Consider the following 23,635-nt stretch of genomic DNA (forward strand, 5'->3'; position numbering starts at 1 on the left):
TGTGAAGATCCTGGGAAAGACACCTCCCTGGGACACCTGCAGCTGAAGGGCAGGCCAGCCAGTAGCTCTAAGCACAGCCTCTGGGATCTGGAAACTTCTGTGTGAATTCCCTCATGTTTGGTCCCACTTACAGAAGCCAGCCCCAGAGGGTGAGACTTTAGGAAACTGCATTGCATTCTCTCACCGCAGGCGGAGACCAGTGTGTTGATGTCAGCTCTGAGGGGGTGACTAGGTTTCCTTTAGAGTAGAAGTATGCAACACCGGGTCAGGATGCTGGTGCAGGTGTTGGTCAAGAGGAGGGGAGGCAGGATTTGGTCAAGGGAGTCCAGGGAGGAGATATCAAGAATGCATTGGTAAGGGCATTTCTTAGTTGCCTCCGGGGGCATCAGCCCTCAGCCCCAAGCTGTGAAAGAGCTGTGGAAACAAAGTCTAGGCTGACCCCTTCGTCCCGTCGCTCCCCTACCTCCCTCCATCCCTGCACAGGAGCTCGCCCCACCCCCCACTCCCAAGCGGAGTCGCTCAGCTCAGGCTCTGGCCCCGCCCATCCCGCAGGGAGGAGCATGCGCAGTTTCTTGCAGACGCGGAAGCGGCTGTGGAGAGGAAGGTGGCGGTTCCCCCTGAGGAGCGTGTTTGTGTTTTAAAGCTGCTGCTCTCCGTCCTCCTCCCAGCAGGGAAGGCTGAGGGGCGCTGCAGGCGCTGAAGTCCTTGTTGAGGTCCCCGCCCCGGAGCCCCTCACAGCGGTGAGTCCGCGTCCCGGGAGGCTGCGCAGTGGAGGCGCCGCGTTCCTTTGGGCGGAAACTGAGGCCCTGGCCCGCGGTCTGTCCGCCTTTGGCTGTGGGCCACCGCCTGCCGCGCGGTTTTCCTGCTGAAAACCGTTCCCGGGGCCGCCGGTCCTCCCCGCGGGGCTGAGAGTCTGGGTCAGTGGGTTCCCGCCCTTTGCGCCCCTCCCCCCGCCCGGCGCTTTCCACCCAAAGAGCCCGGATGGCTCCCGGCCTGGGGGTCTGCACCCCGCCTTCCTAGGCCCACCCCCATTTAATAAGGGGTCTGAATGCCAGGGGAGCACAGTTTCCATGGGGTGGAGCTCAGGGGGAAGAACGCGGTGTCCCCAGAAGAGGTGACCTGCCCGCAGGGAGGGGCTTTGTGGGAGCGGTGACTGCGGGGGGCGGGGAACCGGGCTGGGGGGGTCAGGAGAGGGAATGAGAGAGACAGACACGTGGGAGGGAGAAAGGGCAGTGAGGGGTCCACAGAGAGGGGCCCATAGGGGGTGTGGGAGGGACTGGACCGTGAGGGTAGGAGTGAGGGGGTAACTCGGGAAAGGAGCCTGAGGAGGAAGTGGGGAAATAGGGAGGAGGGGGAGCCCAGAGAGGAAGGGGAGCTGAGAGGGAGAGGGTCCTGGTGAGCAGAAGTGGGGGCCACACAGGAGGAGGCAGGTCAGACAGAGACACTGGTTCAGAGGAGAAGAGTTGGGGGAGCGAGTGCAGGGACAGAAAGGGGGGCTCAGGGATGAGGGGGCAGAGGGGGAAGCAGCACGGAGTCAGCCAGCTGTGGGGAGCAGGACAGACTGTAACAGGCAGCAGAGGGGCCGCGGGCGTGGGGAGGGAAAGACGCAGACGTGTGTGGAGATGGGAGCAATCAGAGACCAGGAGAAAGAGCACCTGAAGGGAAATGGGTTTCAGGAGGTTCATGGTCCAGGTGTAGGGACAGACAGAGAGAAAAGGGGAGAAAGATCGAGGGATAGGGAAGTGAAATATAGGAAAGAACCACAGTGGAGAATGAGACGGTGAGACAGAAACAGATCCATGGACATAAATACATTGTAGTGGGAAGGAGGGGAACCCTAATTTGAATGAGAGGTGAGCTGATGGCATGTGGATGATTAAATTGTGATATATGGGCTTGTGTGTTTATATGGTTAAGAACTGATTTATTTAAACAGATTTGACTGAGAATTATAAATCTCCAGTTTATAAGGTTTGCCAAATGTATACTTATTTGCTTCCATTTGCAAACCTTATTCACACAGAGGGAGAGACTGGTATGTTCCTGATGGGCCCCTTGTCATTTGCTGGGATGGCAAGAAGGAGGTGACCTGGGACATGAAATGACTGAATCTGCCCCCATATGGTGCTTTATCAAGAAATATTAGAAGCATCAATCTTTTTTTCTCCCCAATGGATTTGCATTTTCTATTTCTGACATTTCCTTCATGTAAATAGTCATTAAATGCTGAAATAAGCTTTGGTGATTTCTCACAAGCAGTTCTTATTATTCTTTTCTTAATTTAAGGTAGTCTCCACAGTTTTACATCTTTAAAGCTAGATATCATTACATAAAAAAAAAAAAATAACCACCCTAATTGTTTTGTGGGTTTTGTTTTTTGCTTTGTTTTTCTTCTTGCACCATTCCAGAGGTACTGCAATACCGCCTTGATGCTTGGAGTGGACGGAGCAAGCTCCCGTTCCATATCCCTACTCCAAAAATACATTTCATATAATGTCCTCGGAGAGAGGACGTAACACATATTAAACTGATAAGAACAGATGCTATACTTGATCTTAGCCAAAAGGCTGAGCAGCACTGTTTTCGGTTTTAAATATATTGTGTGTAGTTCACATTCTGACTCCTGTATCCTGTCTACTGTTTATCATGTCTCGAAACATTCCTTGGCACTTAGTAATAGAGGCGATCTCAGCGAGCACCTGGTAAGGATGTCAATGATCTTACCAGTCAGTCTAGTTCTGTGAGCAGCTGTTTCCTTCCCTTTATGTGATTTGTTCATTTACTGACTGTGAGCCACAAAGGAGCTGATCCCCTCAAGTCTCTCTTTTCCATTCTCAGAAAATGTTGAAGGATGGACTGGATTGACCTGCAACTTGGTTCCCACAGAGCACATCTATTCATGGTGAATTCATTTGATCAGTGTATTGGAATATCTAACATTTCCCAAAGATTTTATCATGAAGATCTATTCTCTGTAATTTCCTGGGAAGAGAGGAAGGAAATCTACCTAGGACACCTGCACTGGTAAAGCTTCTTGCTTCAAGCCACCTGTGGGAACCATGCCAGTGATACCAGATAGTCAAGGATAATTAGAGTGTGAAGGACTCATCTGTAATACGCCAGACAGCCAAGGACACTCTGAGCTTGGGAATCTTAATCAGGGTGATTAAGGACTATACACTGTTCCCTTTTATACCCTAGAGCAGTGGTCTGCAAACTCATTAGTCAACAGAGCCAAATATCAACAGTACGACGATTGAAATTTCTTTTGAGAGCCAAATTTTTTAAACTTAAACTTCTTCTAACGCCACTTCTTCAAAATAGACTCGCCCAGGCCGTGGTATTTTGTGGAAGAGCCACACTCAAAGGGCCAAAGAGCCGCATGTGGCTTGCAAGCCACAGTTTGCCGACCACGGACCTAGAGAATTGATGTCACTGTTGGTAGAAAGCCTCTTTTGTCTAAGTAGTATTACAGTGTATTAGTAAGGCTAGAGACCTCAGATGAAGCTGAGAGCTGGTACTGCTATGATGTGAGGCTAAGAGCTTATGGAGAGCTCAGATATAGCTACCATGTGAAGCCACCGTGCTAAAGAGACTGGGGAGATGCAGGGAGCTCAGGTCCACTACTATGTGAGGCTGCTTAGATGTTAAGTATAGGCACAGAGGACACTGCTGCTTCTTGAGACTGTGGGTACAGAGGCTACTGCTAGTTTGTGGGAAAGATGTAATTGTTTATCAGCCAGTGTACGGCTACCTGTATAGGACTGTTGTGAAGAGCTGTTTTGTCCGATGGCTTATTGTTACCAGTGCCTACAGGGCCACTAGCTTCTATAATAAAGACTCTCTTATATACCCACCAGTTCTCATGGCTTCTCCTTCTACTGTTTGGTGTTCAAGAAGGTCCAGCCCCTGGCAGAGAAGCAAGGACCCCACAATTGTTGTAGTTGAGCTGAGGGTAAAGGAGGAACTTAGACTAAGTTCCCAACAGTTGGTGCAGTGATTAGGGTTCAAGGTGGAACTTGCTCTCACAATTAGCAATATGAGCAGGATTTAGGAGTAAGCACTCCCAGAGAAATGGATCCTACTCTGACACATGGCGTAGCAAGCAGAATTCGGAAGAATATAGGGACTCAGAGCAGTTGGCTGTGACATCATCACACTACCCAGAGGTCTCAGGTGTGCTGGGACTGATGCCTGTTACCTAGCGCTACTGAAATCAGCTCTGGGTGGGCAACGCAGGCCTCAGGAGTGAACTGGTTAAAGATGGCATACCATGGGCCTCAGGCTTTTTGGGGGGGGACGTGAGGGGTGCTCTGTTGCGTTTGGTGTTTCAGGAAATGAGCACATGCTCTCATTTCTGTAGGAGTTTGTGGAAGCCTATGGAACGACAGACACATGAAGACAGAATAAAACACCTCACATGTAGGACCTCATTGTTCCTGGCTCCTGGGAAAAATGACTGGATGGGGTGGCCTTTTCCTCATTTCCAGGTTCTTCTGACTGGGGGTGTGAGGTGAGCTGATTAACAGGCTGTGCAGACGCCTTTGAAGGTACATTCTGTGACTCCTCATCATATTGTCCCCTGAGAAATCATCCCAGGACCAGGATCAGTAGCCGGGACCAGATGGCTGCTTCTCAGGTAAAAGATGTGTCCTGGGTCAGAGGCTGTATTTGCTTTTCCACTAATATCTATGGATTTATTTCTCTACTTTTGATGTTTTGCCTTGCTAGGTTTTCCTTTCTTTATTTCTTTCCTATTTTCTTGTGATAGTCAATATCAGCAGTTGCTATATTTCCCTCTCTCATTCTTGATGTATATTTTTATTGATTGCAAAAAGGAAGAGAGAGAGAAAGATAGTAACGTGAATGATGAGAGAGAATCATTGATTGGCTGCGTTCTGCACACCCCACACTGGGATCAGTCTGGCAACCTGGGCGTGTGTCCTGACCAGTGACTTCTTGGTTAATGGCTCAGTGCTCAACCACTGAGGCAAACCTGCTGGACCAGGAAGAGGATTTGTTCTAAGATTACCCACAGTAAATTTTCAAACAGGATTGTGGCTCCTATACTAGTATGTCCTTTTCCATGAGAACTGTAAATTCCATTAACAAACCCCTTGAGATCAAAGTTATATATGAATTTTTTCTGTCTCTTCAGACATATGGCACGTGACCCGATAACATTGGTATCACAAGTAAAAAGTGAGCTTGTAACCCAAGTGGAAGCAGAGGCCCCATCTCAGAACATGGATCAGCATCAGTATTTTCAGAAAAGTGCAGTCGTTTTCTGTGTTACACTTGAAGAATTGCTTATATTTCAGACTCATCTTGACATTTCCCGCTGAGAAATATACACCACTGACCCTTAATGATGCAAACACAGCATTCAGAAATCCATATGCCTGTGTCCATGCCCTAATTTTAAAGTTTATTGTCCTGAAAAGCGAAATCTGTACCATGGATTGTTGGACATGTGTCATCCTCAAATTTCAGTGTTAGAAAACATATCAGAGAACGTTACTGGGGCAAAGTGATCTTACTGGATAATTCAGGATACCCCCTAGGTCCAAACCTCTTCTCCTAACACTGTTTTCGTGTTGGGTGACATTATGAAGTCTTCTGGTGGCCTCTTGGTAACTGTGTCTTGTCTTTTCTTTAAGGGACCACTGACCTTCAGGGATGTGGCGATAGATTTCTCTCAGGAAGAATGGGAGTGCCTGGACCCAGCTCAGCAGAACTTGTACCTGGATGTGATGGTGGAGAACTACAGCAACCTGGCCTCCGTGGGTAAGGATGACTTCTTTCCTGAACTCCTATGCAGGGGTTTTGTTCCTTTTATTATTTTCTTTTTAAAAATATTTTATTGATTTTTTTTTTTTTGCAGAGAGGAAGGGAGAGGGATAGAGAGTTAGAAACATCGATGAGAGAGAGACATCGATCAGCTGCCTCCTACACACCCCCTACTGGGGATGTGCTCACAACCAAGGTACATGCCCTTGACAGGAATCGAACCTGGGACCTTTCAGGGTCCTTTTCCATGAGAACTGTAAATTTATAGTTCTCATGGAAAAGGACATACTAGTATAGGAGACACAATCCTGTTTGAAAATTTACTGTGGGTAATCTTAGAACAAGATCCTCTTCCTGGTCCATCACGTTTGCCTCAGTGGTTGAGCACTGAGCCATTAATAATCAAGAGGTCATTGGTCAGGACACATGCCCAGGTTGCCAGACCGGTTAGGGCTCTTTTATTATTTTAACAAAGGTCCCGTGCACCAATTTGTGCACCAGTGGGGTTTCTTGGCCTGGCCTACATGATTGGGCCAATACTGATACTGACTCTCCGACATCCCTGGAGAGGTCCCAGATTGTAAGAGGGCACAGGCCCACCGAGGGAATCCACTGGGGCCAGGGAAAGACGTGGGAGATTGACTAGCCAGGGAGGGACTGCGAGAGTGCTCCAGGGTGTGTCTACCCCTCTTGCACAGTCCCTATCAGCTAGACCTCAGCAACAAGGTAACCTACCAGTCGGAGCGTCTCTCCCCTGGTGGTCAGTGCACGTCATAGCGAGCAGTTGAGCTCTTTAGCATATCATTAGCATAGTACGCTTTGATTGGTTGAACAGTTGACTGGTCAATCGGACACTTAGCATATAGGCTTTTATTGTATAGACAGGGGTTCTCAAACTTTTTATTTTTTATTTATTTTTTTTTTTTTTTAATTTTAATAAATCTTTATTCAGATTATTACAATTGTTTCTCCTTTTCCCCCCCATAGCTCCCCTCCACCCAGTTCCCACCCCACCTTCTGCCCTTACCTCCCCCCACTCTCCTCATCCATAGGTGTATGATTTTTGTCCAGTCTCTTCATGAACCCCCCCATACCCCTTTCCTCCTGAGAATTATCAGTCCACTCCCTTTCTATGCCCCTGATTCTATTATATTCACCAGTTTATTCTGTTCCTCAGATTTTTAATTCACTTGATTTTTAGGTTCACTTGTTGATAGATATGTATTTGTTGTTCATAATTTTTATCTTTACCTTTTTTCTTCTTCCTCTTCTTTAAGAATACCTTTCAGCATTTCATATAATACTGGTTTGGTGGTGATGAACTCCTTTAGCTTTTTCTTGTCTGTGAAGCTCTTTATCTGCCCTTCAATTCTGAATGATAGCTTTGCTGGGTAGAGTAATCTTGGTTGTAGGTTCTTGCTATTCATCACATTGAAAATTTCTTGCCACTCCCGTCTGGCCTGCATAGTTTCTGTTGAGAAATCAGCTGACAGTCGTATGGGTGCTCCCTTGTAGGTAATTAACTGTTTTTCTCTTGCTGCTTTTAATATTCTCTCTTTGTCTTTTGCTCTTGGCATTTTAATTATGATGTGTCTTGGTGTGGTCCTCTTTGGATTCCTTTTGTTTGGGGTTCTGTGCGCTTCCTGGACTTGTAAGTCTATTTCTTTCACCAGGTGGGGGAAGTTTTCGGTCATTATTTCTTCCAATAGGTTTTCAGTATCTTGCTCTCTCTCTTCTTCTGGCACCCCCATAATTCTGATGTTGGTACGCTTGAAGTTGTCCCAGAGTCTTCTTACATTATTTTCAACTTTTTGGATTTTTTTTTTTTTTGCTTTTTGCTTTTTCGGTTGAGTGTTTTTTGCTTCTTTGTATTTCAATTCTTTGACTTGATTCTTGTGTTCCTCTATTCTGTTTCTGGGTCTCTGTATAATATTTTTTATTTCAGTCAGTGTATGTTTAATTTCTAGTTGGTCCTTTTTCAGATCTTCGAGGGTCTCGTTATATTTATCGGCCTTTTCTAGGATATTCTTAAAAAGTCTTATAACCGTGGTTTTGAATTCTATATCCAGTCGTTTGTTTTCCTCCATTTCTTTCGTTTGTGATCTGATTCTTTGACCCCGCATTTTCATTGATTCCCTGAGTTGGTAAGGTAGATATTTGTGCTAGGTTTCCAATATGGCCCGGTGGGTCTGCTTCCCCAGTTAACCTGAGGTGGACACTCTTGGTGCACCCCTTTGTGGACTGTGTGTACAGCCTTGTTGTAATTAAGTCTTTATTGTTGTTGGTATCACTGGGAAGAATTGACCTCCGGGCCAGTTGGCTGTAAGGATCAGCTGTGTCTATGCTGGGAGAAGTTCGGTGCTGGAGACAGCCTTATAGGATTAGACTTGCCAAACTGCAATAGCCTCTGTGCTCAGCTTGGATGGGGTGGAGTCTCAGTCTTGGCTTCCTGTCAGCCTTGCCCTTGCGCGCATGTGCGCTTTCAGTCCTCCGCCTTCCCCAGCTCGAGTCTCCGCCTGAGAGTCCAGACTCCCCCCACAAGAGCGTGGGTCCCCAGGGGCTCGCCTGGAACTGGGGTTCACTGCAGTCAGAACTGGGGCTCAGTGCAGTCAGAATCCTCTGACTCCCTTTCACTAGGGAAAGCCTGTGGCAACCTCCGCAGCCTTTGTGCGCACTGGCACGCGCACGCGCGCTTTCAGTCTTCTGCCTTCCCCGGCTCCTGAGTCTCCGCCCGAGAGTCCAGACTCCCCCCACAAGAGCGTGGGTCCCCAGGGGCTCGCCTGGAACTGGGGTTCACTGCAGTCAGAACTGGGGCTCAGTGCAGTCAGAATCCTCTGACTCCCTTCCACTAGGGAAAGCCTGTGGCAACTTCCACAGCCTTTGTGCGCACTGGCCCGCGCGCGCCTTCAGACCTAACTGGGATTCAGTGCGGTCGGAGGCTTCCTTCCCCCTTCCTCCAGAGAAAGTCAGCCAGGCTCTCAGCTGTCCTTCCTCTCTGCGCGCACAAAGCCCCTTTGCCGTACCTCCAATTCTCTGTGAGCTTTTCTCTTTCCTTCTAGTTGTAGAATTTTCACTCAGCCAGCTTTCCTGTGGTTCTGGATGGTGTCCATTCTGTCTTTTAGTTGTAGTTTTGAAATTGTTGTGCGAGGCAGCAGTTTAGGTGTTTACCTATGCCGCCATCTTGGTTTCTCCTTCGGTTCTCAAACTTTTTAAACAGGGGGCCAGTTCACTGTCCCTCAGACCGTTGGAGGGCCGGACTATAGTTTAAAAAAAACAAAACTATGAACAAATTCCTATGCGCACTGCGGGCCCGGGACGAGTTGGCTGCTAAGCAGGACAGGCAGCGGCACCCGGTGGGCTGGATAAATATCCTTGGCGGGCCGCATGTGGCCCACGGGCCGTAGTTTGAGGACCCCTGGTATAGGATATCTTTAGGGTGCTTCTGCTTTCTCAGGTAGATTCTTACTCTCTTTGTTGTGCATCTGATCTCTCAAAACTTCCATCTTACAAAAATCTCATTATATATTAAACCACTACTGAAGATAAATGAAAAATAAATACCTTAAAAACAAAAAATAGAAAAAAGGAAGGCTTGCTTTAAAAGGAAGGCTCGCCAAAACCGGTTTGGCTCAGTGGATAGAGCGTCAGCCTGCGGACTGAAGGGTCCCGGGTTCGATTCCGGTCAAGGGCATGTACCTGGGTTGCGGGCACATCCCCAGTGGGAGGTGTGCAGGAGGCAGCTGATGGATGTTTCTCTCTCATCGATGTTTGTAACTCTCTATCCCTCTCCCTTCCTCTCTGTAAAAAATCAATAAAATATATTTAAAAAAAAAAAAATAAAAATAAATAAATAAATAAAAGGAAGGCTCACTTGTAACTCCCTTTTTTTTGTTTTGTTTTGTTTTTTTAAATATATATAACAGGGACTACATTACATTACTCACCTGAGGGAAAGCCTGTATTATCTGTCTCTTTGTGACTTGTGTGCTTCAGTGAAAAAGTTTCATCAATATTTCTCTTTGTGGTATCGTGATAACATCTGTTTTTATTTGTTGGCATGAAAGGATTGCATTACATGTACATGGTAAATTTTATTCATTTATTCAACTATCCATGGACATTTGAGTTGCTTCCATCTAATGCAGGCTCTTGTGAATCATATTGAAATGGACACAAATGTGTAAATGTCTCTTGCCGATCCTCCGTGAATATTTTTCAATATATACCTAGAAGTAGGATGGCGGCCAACAGTATTTTATACTTTACAGCATGGAAATTATGCACCGTCTACATGAAGTAAACTATTAGTTATTTCATTTCTCTTTATGCTGTTATTCTTGTAATTATGCACTTAATTTGCTATTTTGTATTAATTTCTGTTATGATACAGGAATACAGCTAATTTGAAGGTTGGCTTTATATACCATGTTTTGAGAAATTTATTGTATTTATATATATTTTTAGAAATGTGTAGTCTGTAATTTGCAATACATAATTCTGTCACCTATTAACAGATCCTTTTATTATTTTCTAAGATCATTTTATTATTTTCTACTAGAGGCCCGGTGCACGAAATTCGTGCACGGGGGCCGGGTGTCCCTCAGCCCAGCCTGCACCCTCTCCAATCTGAGACCCCTCAAGGGATGTCCGACTGCCCTCTCACAATCCAGGACTGCTGGCTCCCAACTGCTCACCTGACTGCCTTCCTGATTGTCCCTAACCGCTTCTGCCTGCCAGCCTGATCACCCCCTAACCACTCCCCTGCCAGCCTGATTGTTGTCTAACTGCTCCCCTGCCAGCCTGTTTGCCCCCAACTTCCCTTCTCTGCCAGCCTGGTCACCCCAACTGCCCTCCCCTGCAGGCTTGATTGCCTCCAACTGCCCTCCCCTGCTGGCCATCTTGTGGTGGCCATCTTGTGTCCACATGGGGGAAGGATCTTTGACCACATGTGGGCAGCCATCTTGTGTGTTGGAGTGATGGTCAACCTGCATATTACTCTTTTATTAGGTAGGATAGAGGCCTGGTGCATGGGAGGGGGCCAGCTGGTTTGCCCTGAACGGTGTCCCGGATCAGGGTGGGGGCTCCCTTGGGGCATGGGGTGGCCTGCGCGAGGGACCTGTGGTGGTTTGCAGGCCGGCCACGCCTCCTGGCGACCCAAGCGGAGGCCCTGGGATCTGGGATTTATTTATTTTCTACAATTGAAACTTTGTAGCCTGGAGCGGAGCCAAGCTTCTGCTGGCTCCATGGCTGTAGCCATTTCTGTTGGGATTTATTTATCTTCTATAATTGAAACTTTGTATCCTTAAACGGAGGCCAAAGCAGGCCAGGGCTGCGGAAACTTGGCTTCCTCCATCGCCGGAGGCAACCCTAGCCTCCTGCTCTCCCCAGCTCCGTGGCTGCCACCATTTTTGTTGGGATTAATTTATCTTCTATAATTGAAACTTTGTAGCCTTTACCGGAGGACTGGGCTGGCCAGAGTGTGCGGAAAGCTTGGCTTCCTCCATCACCGGGGAAACCCAAGCCTTCCTCCTGCTCTCTCTGTGGCCGCAGCCATCTTGGTTTGGGTTGATTTGCATACTCGCTCCTGATTGGCTGGTGGGCGTGGCTTGTGCGTGTATTGGAGTGATGGTTGATTTGCATATTACTCTTTTATTAGATAGTATTTTTTTTGTGACCAAGGGAGCTACTTAAAATATTTTAAGGCTATAACAATGTACTTTTTAAAAAAATGCGTTTTAATTTATTTTTTAGAAAGGAGGAAGGGAGAGGGACAGAGAAATAGAAGCATTGGTGAGAGAGAAACATCATCAATCAGCTGCCTCCTGCATGACCCCTACTGGGGATCAAGCCTGCAACCCAGGCATGTACCTTGACTGGGAATCGAACCAGTGACCTCTTGATTCCTGGGTTGTTGCTCAACCACTGAGCAACACTGGCCAGGTTACAGCAATATACTTTAACATGTTAAGCACTCAACCTGTTCTGTCTTTCAGATGGAAAATATAGTGTCAGTCACTGGTGACTGACATGGCGCTTAATGTGTTAAACTCCTGTCAATTTCATACAAAAGTGTGCTAGTTACCCTCTCTTCCTCTGTACCCACTTAAGTTATTGCTATCACATTATCTTTTACATTGTGTGTCTTCTAGCAGTGATTTAAGATTTTATTCCTTTTATTTTTTTTTGTAGAAAAATATTTTTCAAGAAGTTATTTTTTCATATGCTTTTAGGATTGTATTCTGGAATTCATGGTATTTTCATTGTTTGTTTGTTTTTTTACCTATTCTCATGTTTATATTCTATTCTACTTTGAATTCAGTGAGCTGCTTGTATTTGAATGTCTCTTTCTCCAATTGTCATGATCTTCACTGTTAATTTTTTATATAAGCTACCTAATCCTTTTCATTATTCTGTCTTTATGGAGTCCCCTTGGAGGTTGATTTGTTAGTGTGTTAGGAGTCCCTTAAGTTCCCTTCATATTACCACATGTTTGTTAGATTCCCTGAATCAAAATTTTTAATGAATTACGTACAAATTCTATGGTTTTTTAACTTTTACTTTTAAATAGTCTTTATTGATTTCAGAGAGGAAAGACAGGGAGAGATAGAAACATCAATGAAGAGAGAGAATCCTCGATTGGCTGCCTCCTGCACGAATGGAGATTCAGCCTTCAACCAGGCCTGTGTCCGGACCTGGAACCAAACCATGATGTCTTGGTTCATAGATCGAAACTCAATCACTGAGCCACCGCTGCCAGGCCAATTCTTTGATTTTTCAAGTTGATAACGTTTTTCATTGATGATTCTACTGTACTTTTTAATATAGGTATTATGTTTTTCAATTTCCCCTTTCCGTGTGGCGTCTGCAAAATATTTTCTTTCTCATTGTATTTTCATTTTGGTTATATAATGTTTTGGTGATGTTATATAGTTGTCTTTTTTCCTACTTTATGTCTTTAAGCTATTTATTTTTTCATTTTTCTTCAGGTATTTAATATATTTCCATTAATGTATTGCCCATTTGATTACATTTATTTTGTGTTTCTGGTGGGACATTTTTTCTGTTTCTTTGTATGACTTGATATCTGTCAGGTCGCCGAAGGAGGAACGCACGAGGCCAGAGTAGTAAGGGATTACGAATTTTTTCGATCATCCACACACCAGGCAGCTGAGCCTGGATGGCTCCAGCACCCAGTGATAGGAGTCACAGGCTTTTAAACGACTTTTGGCCAGCTTTTTCCTGAGCGGAGACTTCTTATGCATACCCAGAGGGGGAGAGAATGGAATGTGGTCACCACAAGTGAAATGGTCAAAGGGAATGTCCATAGTGAAGTGAACTGGAAAGCCAGTTCCCAGCGGAGGGGTATCAATTCAATTGCTCGATCAAACCTAACAATATCTTTTGTTGAGATTCAGAAACAGGCTTTTGAACATGCTTTCTATAGGAGGAAACAAATAATACCCATCTGCGGAACAAAGTGTACTTTCGGTCAACACTTTTCAGGATCTGTATTCTTGGTTCAGTTGTCTGTTTAATTTCCCAGTTGGAAATGTTCTGTTTCTTTCTCAGGTCCACGGTATCTTTTCAGGCTTGATATACATCTTCAGTATTACAGTCTTTATGGTGCTTGAACAATTTCTCATGGTTTCTTAATAGCAGCCGCTACAGGGCACTCACTGTGTACTGCCATTTTGTTCGCACTTTGTGTCATGTACAACAGACACTTGTTCTTCAAGATGCTTCAAAACAGGTAGATCATTCAACACGCACTTCCCTCATCTCTCTCTGTCTCCAGTGAAGAAACTGGGAGTTGGGAGTTTTCTGATAATATTACCATTGTGTGCCATGGGGTTTGAGCCGGTATCATTGGCAAATGTAAGCAACTCTTTGTCCCACTTTTATGGTACTTTTCCTCATGGTACCTATCTTGAGCTTTCTTTGAATTCTTCACCTGTATTTGGGGTATTCAAAAATGTCATTTGGCCTGTACTTGCTGGTAAATTTCAAATTGCACTCAGCTGATTGTCAATACTAAAAATTTGTTTTCTTTCAGCTATGTCATCTGAAGATAACCAGGCCTTTTTGCTAAAGCCCAGAATTCAAGATTTATTCTCTGAAATTATACTGGTAAGATATAAAAGGTGTGGTTTTGATAATGTACACTTAATGAAAGCCTTGGAATTTGACAAAGAATGTAATGAGAAGAGGGGATGTTAATATAAACCAAACTAACCTGGAATGGTTATTCATAATACAATTCTTGTTAACTAAAGAGGTCAAGTGTTCTACGCATAAAATAGTTTCCCACTTTAAAGTTAGTTACATTGGCAGATCAGTGTGTTTCCGCACATGATGGTTGAAAACAACCTTTTACTGTTATTTATCCTTAGAAAGGAAATCTGGAAAACTAGGAGCTAACAGTCTGTGGTTTAAATATTGATTAGAATTGTATAAAATGTAGGGTGAGCCCTGACCATTTTGGTTCAGTAGATAGAGCGTCGGCCTGCAGACTCAAGGGTCCCAGGTTCGATTCCGGTCAAGGGCATGTAAGTTGGTTGCAGGCACATATCCAGTGAGGAGTGTGCAAGAGGCAGCTGATCGGTGTTTCTCTCTCATCGATGTTTCGAACTCTCTATCCCTCTCCCTTCCTCTCTGTAAAATATCAAAAAAATATATTTAAAAAATAAAATGTTGGTTGGGATTAAACTTACAGGCATTCATTTCTAAAATTTAGATATTTATAATGTTCCTATAAAATTAAAATTTCAATTTGGCATTCTAAGATTTTTAAAAATATGTATTTTTATTGATTTCAGAGAGGAAGGGAGAGGGAGAGAGAGAAACATCAATAATGATAGACAATTATTGATTGGCTGCCTCCTGCATGCCTCCTATTGGGACCTAGTCTGAACTCTGGCATGTGCCCTAACAGGGAATCGAACCATGATCTCCTGATTCATATGTAAACGCTCACCAACTGAGCCCCGCCAACTGGGCAATTTGGCAATCTTTTAAACAAGAATTCATTATTCTTCCTCAAACAATTTTATTTTTATGTTTTGTCTATAATTTCAATAAATTGGGAACACTTTTTTACACAACTTTTATGGTTTAATGAGAATCACAAAATGGTTCTTATGCAACACGTGTACATTTTTCTTGAACTTATAGCTGTCACTAAAGGCCTTTCTATCTCCCATCACCAGGAGAGTAAATATAATGGAGACAGAAGTTGTCAATGGAACGAACATTGGAAAAACTTTAAGCAAGGGTCATATCTTAATAATCAACAGACAATTGAGCTTGTGGAGGACCATTTTAAAAGTGGAAAAGTCTTTGACCAAATGTCCAATCACCATATAGGTCAGGTCTTGCTTATTGTGGAGAAGACACACAAAGGAGATAGATGTGTCAAATCTTTTCTGGAATCTTCAAGTTACACTAAGGAGAATATTCATACTGGGGAGCAGGCTTACACAGGTAATCCATGTGGTAGAATCTTCAGTCAAATATTCAATCCAAATAGACTGGAAAAAATCCATAGTGAAGAAAAACATTATAAATATAAAAATTCTAATAAAACATCCAGTTGGCCTTCAGGTTGTACTCAACATGAAAGAATTCAGACTGAAGAGAAGCCTTACAAATGTAAAGCATGCGGCAAAGTCTTTAAATATCATTTAACTCTTATTGTACATGAGGGAAGAATTCATAGGAGGGCAAAACTTTATAAATTCAGGGAAAATGGAAGAGGCTTTAGTCAGTCCTCAAAACATACTGAACATCATAAAAATCATAGGGAAGAAAAGTCTTATAAATGTTCAGAATGTGGCAAAGCCTTTAGCCGACCCTCAAAACTTATTCTTCATCAGAGAATTCACACTGGAGAGAAACCTTACAAATGTAGAGAATGTGGCAAACCTTTTAGCCAGCCCTCCTCCCTTAATCGTCATCAGATTATTCATACTGGAGAGAAGCCCTATAAATGTACAGAATGTGGCAAAGCATTCAGTGATTGCTCATCCCTTACTAATCATCAGAGAATTCATACTGGAGAGAAGCCTTATAAATGTAGAGAATGTGACAAAGCCTTTAGCCGACACTCGACACTTATTCATCATCAGAGAATTCATACTGGAGAAAAACCTTACAAATGTAAAGAATGTGGTAAAGCCTTTAGACAGCCCTCAAGTCTTATTATTCATCAGAGAATTCACACTGGAGAGAAACCTTATAAATGTAAAGAATGTGGCAAAGCTTTCAGTGATTCCTCATCCCTTACTATTCATCAGAGAATTCATTCCGGAGAAAAGCCTTATAAATGTTTAGAATGTGGCAAAGCTTTTAGCCGGCCCTCAACCCTTATTCTTCATCAGATAATTCACACTGGAGAGAAACCTTACAAATGTAGAGAATGTGGCAAAGCCTTCAGTCATTACTCCTCCCTTAATCGTCATAAGAGTATTCATACTGGAGAGAAGCCTTATAAATGTACTGAATGTGGTAAAGCATTCAGTGAGTCCGCAACCCTTAATCGACATCAGAGAGTTCATACTGGAGAGAAGCCATATAAATGTAGAGAATGTGAGAAAGTCTTTAGCCGACCCTCAACCCTTATTCTTCATCAGAAAATTCACACTGGAGAGGAGCCTTATAAATGTAGAGAAAATGGCAAAACCTTTGGAAGGTCCTCAAACCTTACTGCACATCAGAGAATTTACACTGGAGAGAAGCCTCATAAATGTAGAGAATGTGGAAAAGCATTCATCAGCCATAGATATCTTACTACACATAACCGTATTCATACTGGAGAGAAGCCATACAACTGTGGAGAATGTGGCAAAGCTTTCAGCCAGTCCTCACACCTTAGTAATCATCAGAGAGTTCATACTGGTGAGAAGCCTTTTAAATGTAGAGAATGTGGCAAAGACTTTAGGCAGTCCTCATCTCTGACTTGTCATCAAAGAGTTCATACTGGAGAAAAGCCTTATAAATGTAGAGAATGTGGCAAAGCCTTTAGCCAGTCCTCATCCCTTACTTGTCATCAGAGAATTCACACTGGAGAGAAGCCTTATAAATGTACAGAATGTGGCAAAACCTTCCGTGTTCTATCATTCCTTACTTATCACCAGAGAGTTCACACTGGAGAGAAACCTTATAAATGTATAGAATGTGGCAAAGCCTTTAGCCAATCCTCATCCCTTACATGTCATCAGAAAGTTCATACTGGAGAGAAGCCATATGAATGTAGAGAATGTGGCAAAGCCTTTAGCCAGTCCTCATCCCTTATTAATCATGAGAGAGTTCACACTGGAGAGAAACCATATACCAGGTAAGTGTACAGAATGTGGCAAATCCTTTGTCAGCTCCTCAGGCCTTTTTAAGCATCAGAGAGTTCATTCTGGAGAGAAGCCTTGTAAATGTAGAAAATATAATACAGCCTTTCATCAGTGTTCCTGCCTTACTGTATAGCAGAGTTCATACTCGAGAGAAGACTTACAGATGTGAGGAGTGTCGTAAGTCCTGTACCAACTGTGAGAACTTATTGAACATCACAGATTTCATACTGGCAGGAAGCCTTATGAATGAGAAAAAATGTAGAAAATCCTTTAACTGTACCTGAGAGACTTCATACTAAATAGAATCCTTACAAATGTAGAGCACGTGGAAAAGTCATACACACAGCTCAAAATATACTGAAAAGCAAACTTTTATAGTGGAGGTAAGGCTTAGACTGTAAAAAGTGTGAGAAAGCCTTTAACCTGAGGTCTAACATACTCAACATTTGAGGAATCATTCTAAAGAGAAAGAGCAATAATATAAAGTTTTCATCCAAAGATTTACCCATGGTTTATCATTGAGAATGATCAAATAAGGTCTGACAAATCACGAGGCATATGTCAAAGTGTATATCTTCGTTTATACATCATACAACATCTGATAATTATTACTGGATAGAAACCCACCAGATATAAAGAATGTGACAAAGAGCCCTAGCCAGCTTGGCTCAGTGGATAGAGCATCAGCCTGCGGACTGAAGGATCTCAGGTTCGATTCTGGCCAAGGGCACATGCCTGGGTTGCGGGCTTCATCCCCAGTAGGGGGCGTGCAGGAGGCAGCCGATCAATGATTCTCTCTCATCATTGATGTTTCTATCTCTCCTCCCTTCCTCTCTGAAATCAATAAAGAAATATATTTTAAAAAAAGAATGTGACAAAGCTTACTCAGTATGCAAATCTTACCTGACATCAGAATTCATACTGGAGAGAAACAATACAAATGTAAAATATGTCCTAAATTCTTTAATCATTTGCACCTTATTCCTCACATTGGAATTCATTGTAGTGGGAAACTTTAAAATTGAAGAATGTGGGAAATTGTATAGTTGGTCCTGCAACCTCAGTCAATATTGGGGATTGTAATTGGGTAGAAATTCTACATTCATGATATAGGAGAGAGGACTTTTGTTCAAAATATACAGTTTACAAAAGTCCAAAGAATTTATGCCTTAAATTGACTTTAAAGTAAAAACTTGACATGTGTATGTAATTGATTATGAATTTTAAAGTATCACTGAATTCACATTAGATGGGTAGCCAAAGTGCCTTTTAGGTATTGTTCTAAATCGGAATGTTTATTACACAGTGTACTCCAAACTTTAAATATAGTTAGGTAATATTTGTATACTTAAATATATCAAAAGAATTGATGTTTCCATGTGTACAATTTCTTACAGTGTTACCTATTTTATGTTGAAATCATTTCAGTTATTTTGAGAAGGAAATATGATTCTGTTCCCATATCACTTGATGGTGCTATGTGTTATTCCTGGTGTATGTGTGAAACCATGGGGTTGATTGTTTCTGCCTTAAAGATCTGTGAGCTGTTGTATGTTATATGGACTTCACTTACGCACATTTTTCCGTGGAATGTTGGATACATTGTAAGGTGCACATTTTTTCTATTAGAGAATTACACTATGGAATGGAACTTTAAAATAGTTCTTGAGTTTTATAAAGAATGTCATCAAAGTTACTTCCTATTCTGTGCCAATTTGTTCCGATGAAAACTCTATGAGTGCATGTCCATTTGTGGTTTTGATGTTTAGGTGAATTGAAGTACACTCAGGACAGTGCTGTTTGTGTAATAGGTTTTCCATAATTAAGAGGAATATTGCAATACTTGTGACATTGTTGTATCCAGGACGCAGAATCAGCATGAACTCTGCATGTGGAGAGAGGATACCTTTGCCACGCTGCACTGAGAAAAATTAAATCTATTTTTTTCATTTCCTATTTCTTGTTCCTCTGTTTTTTCACTTTGTCTTATAGGCTGCCATTCTTTTTGCAGTGCTATGACCACCGCATTTAAAGCTCTTCCTGCCCTAACCGGTTTGGTTCAGTGGGTAGAGCGTCGGCCTGTGGACTGAAGGGTCCCAGGTTCGATTCCGGTCAAGGGCATGTACCTTGGTTGCGGGCACATCCCCAGTAGGAGGTGTGCAGGAGGCAGCTGACTGATGTTTCTCTCTCATCGATGTTTCTAACTCTCTATCCCTCGCCCTTCCTCTCTGTAAACAATAAAGGATATTTAAAAAAAAAAAAAAGCTCTTCCTGTCCCACATCAGCCCCTCAAGCCCATGTAGCTTCTGCTCAGTTTTTTGGAGTTTACTAAAGCAATGACTGACCATAGAATTTGGGGAATATTTTGCTTTATTTCATGAAGTAGGTAGCCCACCACTCGAGTTGTCATGCGGACACCTATAGTTGTCTTTTTTATAGTTTTTAATATGAATATGAATTTTTGGAATTTCACAAATTGGCATCTGTGCACTTTTAATTAGAATGATTTTTCTTCATTTTCATTAGAAACCTTAAGAATTTCTCAGTGTTACATCAATTATTTGTTTATTGGGGTGGAATTAGCCCATGTTAAACAAGTTTTATTCTCACTTTCCTGAATGTAGCCTAATATTGGTCATTCTTTCTAGAGCAGTGGTTCTCAACCTTTCTAATGCCGCAACCGTTTAAAACAATTCCTCATGTTGTGGTGATCCCCAGCCATAAAATTATTTTCTTTAAAAAATTTTTTTAAAAAATATATATTTCTTTATTGATTTCACAGAGGAAGGGAGAGGGATAGAGAGATAGAAACATCAGTGATGAGAGAGAACCATGGATCGGCTGCCTCCTGCACGTCCCCTATTGGGGATCGAGCTCACAACCTGGGCATGTGTCCTTGGCCGGAATCGAACCCGGGACCCTTCAGTCCACAGGCCGACGCTCTATCCACTGAGCCAAACCGGCTAGGGCCATAAAATTATTTTCGTTGCTACTTCATAACTGTAATTTTGCTACTGTTATGAATCGTAATGTAAATATCTGTGCTTTCCAATGGTCTTAGGCGACCCTGCTAGTGGTTCTCAACCTGTGGGCCGTGACCCACAGGTTGAGAACCACTGCTGTAGATCCTAAGACCATCAGAAAATACAGATATTTACATTACAATTCATAACAGTAGCAAAATTACAATTATGAAGTAACAACAAAAATAATTTTATGGTTGAGGAACTATATTATAGGGTTGCGGCATTAGAAAGGTTGAGAACCACTGTTCTAGAGAAACCCCAGAGACCATGGCAGCTTTGCAGTAGAAACCTTTTATTATTTTGCATGCAAAGCTATTTTGTATACCTGACCAGAGGTCTGTCCTTTGGCATTAGCTGTCCCTGGAGTGTTTACCAAGCCATGACTGTAAGTTCCAGGGACAGCAAGAGAGCACTTATTGAAATGAAAGCCCCACGTTTATTACTTCTCCAGTGTCCAGTGCTGTATTTGTACAAGATGGTAAACATCAGTTCCTATGCATGTGCCCACCCAAAGGACTGACAAATTCATTACAGAAACAAGATGTTCAATATTCTTCTACTCTACTTTCTGACATACCCATGGACCACTCTTATGTATGTCCCCATATTTTGTGACTAGGACTCATCTGGACCAGGGGCTTTATAAATTTGTTCTGTTAAAGGACATACTATGGGATCCAGGTCATTCAAATAATTCAATCCCATGTAGACAATAGTTGCATTTTCTGGTACTGTAGTGAGGAATGTTGAGGAGATATATTGATACAAAATACACATATGGTCTCTTTTTATTTTTTCACGTGGCCATTAGGAAAATAGATGAAGCAGGCACTGTCCCTTGGGTTAGAGGGCATTCTGTCTTCAGTTTTTCCAGAATGCATATTCTGCTTTGCGGTGAAAAGTTCTACATCAGAGATTTCAATTTTTTTCCCCTGTGGCAGACATGAACTAATTACTAAAATTCAATGGTTCACCAAAATATATATTTTGCCAATCTTACAAAAAAAATCTGGTTTTGATTCCTGTGTACCACACATCTATAACCATGTTAGCTCTTGTCACTTATTTTATTCGACAATCTTCTGGTTATGTAGTTTGTACTATTGACTAAACAGCCAGGGGTGGCTGGTTCTAAAAAGTCTTGCAGCACACCAGTTTGCCTGTGTTACACTCCAGGTGATAATCACAGCTGTAAACATGTAAAATTCATCTTTTCTACTGTATCATTTAAGACCACTTTTTCCTTATTGATTTGTCTGGGCTACCTATCCATTGATGTGAATGGGAAGTAAAAGTTCCCTACAATGACTGTAGTAGTTAATTTTAAAAATGCCAGTAAAAATGCCAGTAACTATATACCTATCAATATTCACTCACAATATAAATGGGTTAACTGCTTCAACCAGAAGACATGGGGTAGCTCAATGTAAAGGGAAAGAAGACCTTTACATACGCTGTCTACATGACACCCACTTCAGATGGAAAACACAACATGAAAGTAAAGGGTTAGAAAAAAGTTATCTCATCTCTACCTTTGGGCCCCAAAGAAACTACTCTGCAGAGAACGTTGCTGTAGTGAGAGCTCTAATCCTGGACGGTGTACATAAAATAGGTATGAGGATAACCGTGCTCAGAGTTAGCTGACCCATGTGGGAGCGCTGACTTTGAGTGAAGGCAGCACATACACAGTGTTTCAATGCCCAGAATGTTGTGGAAGGAGCTGGAGCAGGTCAGCGCAGGCCTGGTGGGAATCTCAGGTAAAGATGCCTCTCTTTTATGTGAACCACTTAATTGATGGCTTTACAATCTCTCTAAAATTTGTAAATCCAATAAAGGGAAAAACTCTGCCCAAGCAAATATTGTTGGACATGAAGGCAGAGATTGATCTTTCTCCCTGGGATCTTTGTATTTTGGTTGTTGATTTGTAGCACTTGGGGAAATAGGGATACCAGATGCTTCAAGATAATTGACTTAAAATCACTTTTTCCCTTGTGATAGACTATTTTCCCTGATGTGCATAGAGCTGAATGCATAGAGCATACATGTTGATGATGAGTAATTTAACCTTTCTCTATTTTTGTGTTGGTGTCATATCTGAAACTATTGTAAAATCCCAAGTCATAAAGATTTAACCCTATTTTTTTTTAATCTCAGATCTTACATTTAGCTCACGTATGGCTTCTATGTCTTGGGTAAATTATAACCATTTTTTATTGCAGTCACCTGCTCAATGAGAGTCCCGAGCTCAACACCAAAGTTTTTTGTGAGAAGGAGGTGCGGAGAGTAACATGCTTACTGTTCAAAAATCACATTCATGATACATTTTAACACTAATTATGTCATTTAAAACCCTCTTTTAGCCTTAGTTCTAGCTCTGAACTTTCCATTTTGTTACCAGTTAGTAATACTTTTGAGTCAGAAACACCCTAATTCTATTCTGTAACCTCAGATGCATTCATAAAATCAGGCAAAGGTGTTTCTTCTATCAGTCTTGTGTTTTTTTCCCATAGGTTCCTGTGCGTTTGTGCACATTAATACATCACTGCACTTGTAGTCTCTTATTTCCTGGTTTGTGTAGAGCTGCCAGGGCATCCCGATGGGGCCCCTGAGCAATCCTTACTGACCAACCTGGCTGATAGTGCAGAGCCTACTTGCAGGCTCTAGTCCATGTGTGAATAGACACCCCTTCTCAACGTGGTCACCTTACCAAAGCCTGTGGCTGAGTTCCATGTTACTGCTTCATGCAGAGACATGTGGTAAGGATGTTAATTTTCTTCATATATATATATATATATATATATATATATATATATATATATATATAATTTTTTTACAGAGAGGAAAGGAGAGGAATAGAGAGTTAGAAACATCGATGAGAGAGAAATATCAATGAGAGAGAAACATCGATCAGCTGCCTCCCGCACATCCCCCACTGGGGATATGCCAGCACCCAAGGCACATGCCCTTGACCGGAATCGAACCTGGGACCCTTTAGTCCACAGGCCGACGCTCTATCCACTGAGCCAAACCGGTCAGGGCAAGGATGTTAATTTTCTTGTGTGAACATGAAACAGGAAACTTAGCTTTCAAGTTTTTAGTGGTATCATTTAAACCCAAAATAATTGTCAACTTAAAATAAACAACCTAATATTCATTATTCTGTTTCCTGTAGAAATTCTGGAGATTGTACAGTTTGCATCAACCTGATCACATCTATATTGTCTACAGACATTTCTGAAAGCTTGTTTCCAATACAGGGCCTCTTGGTTTTCTCAGAAATAATAAGAGTTTTGAAATTTTAAAGTATTTTTATCCATAATGTTTTAATAAGATTTTCTTTTTTTAATTTTTTAAAAAATATTTTATTCATTGCAGAGAGGAAGGGAGAGGGAGAGAGACATAGGAACATCAATGGTGAGAGAGAATCATGGATCCCCTGCCTCCTGCATACCCCACACTGGGATGGAGCCCTCAACCGGG

The 23,635-nt window shown here is 42.5% G+C and overlaps 1 protein-coding gene across 1 annotated transcript; it reads left to right on the forward strand.

The window, feature by feature from the left end:
- The first annotated feature begins 576 nt into the window (after window positions 1–576).
- On the forward strand, window positions 577–18,818 carry LOC308235930 (uncharacterized protein). The gene is made up of 5 exons (XM_080645178.1): window positions 577–740; window positions 4,491–4,639; window positions 5,661–5,787; window positions 13,844–13,917; window positions 14,997–18,818. The coding sequence occupies exons 2-5, from the start codon at window positions 4,625–4,627 to the stop codon at window positions 17,124–17,126; spliced, it is 2,346 nt and encodes a 781-aa protein (XP_080501304.1). The 5' UTR covers window positions 577–740; window positions 4,491–4,624; the 3' UTR covers window positions 17,127–18,818.
- Window positions 18,819–23,635: the final 4,817 nt, after the last annotated feature.

This window comes from Plecotus auritus (assembly GCF_963455305.1).
Source record: "Plecotus auritus genome assembly, chromosome: 10".
Taxonomy (NCBI): Eukaryota; Metazoa; Chordata; class Mammalia; order Chiroptera; family Vespertilionidae; genus Plecotus; species Plecotus auritus.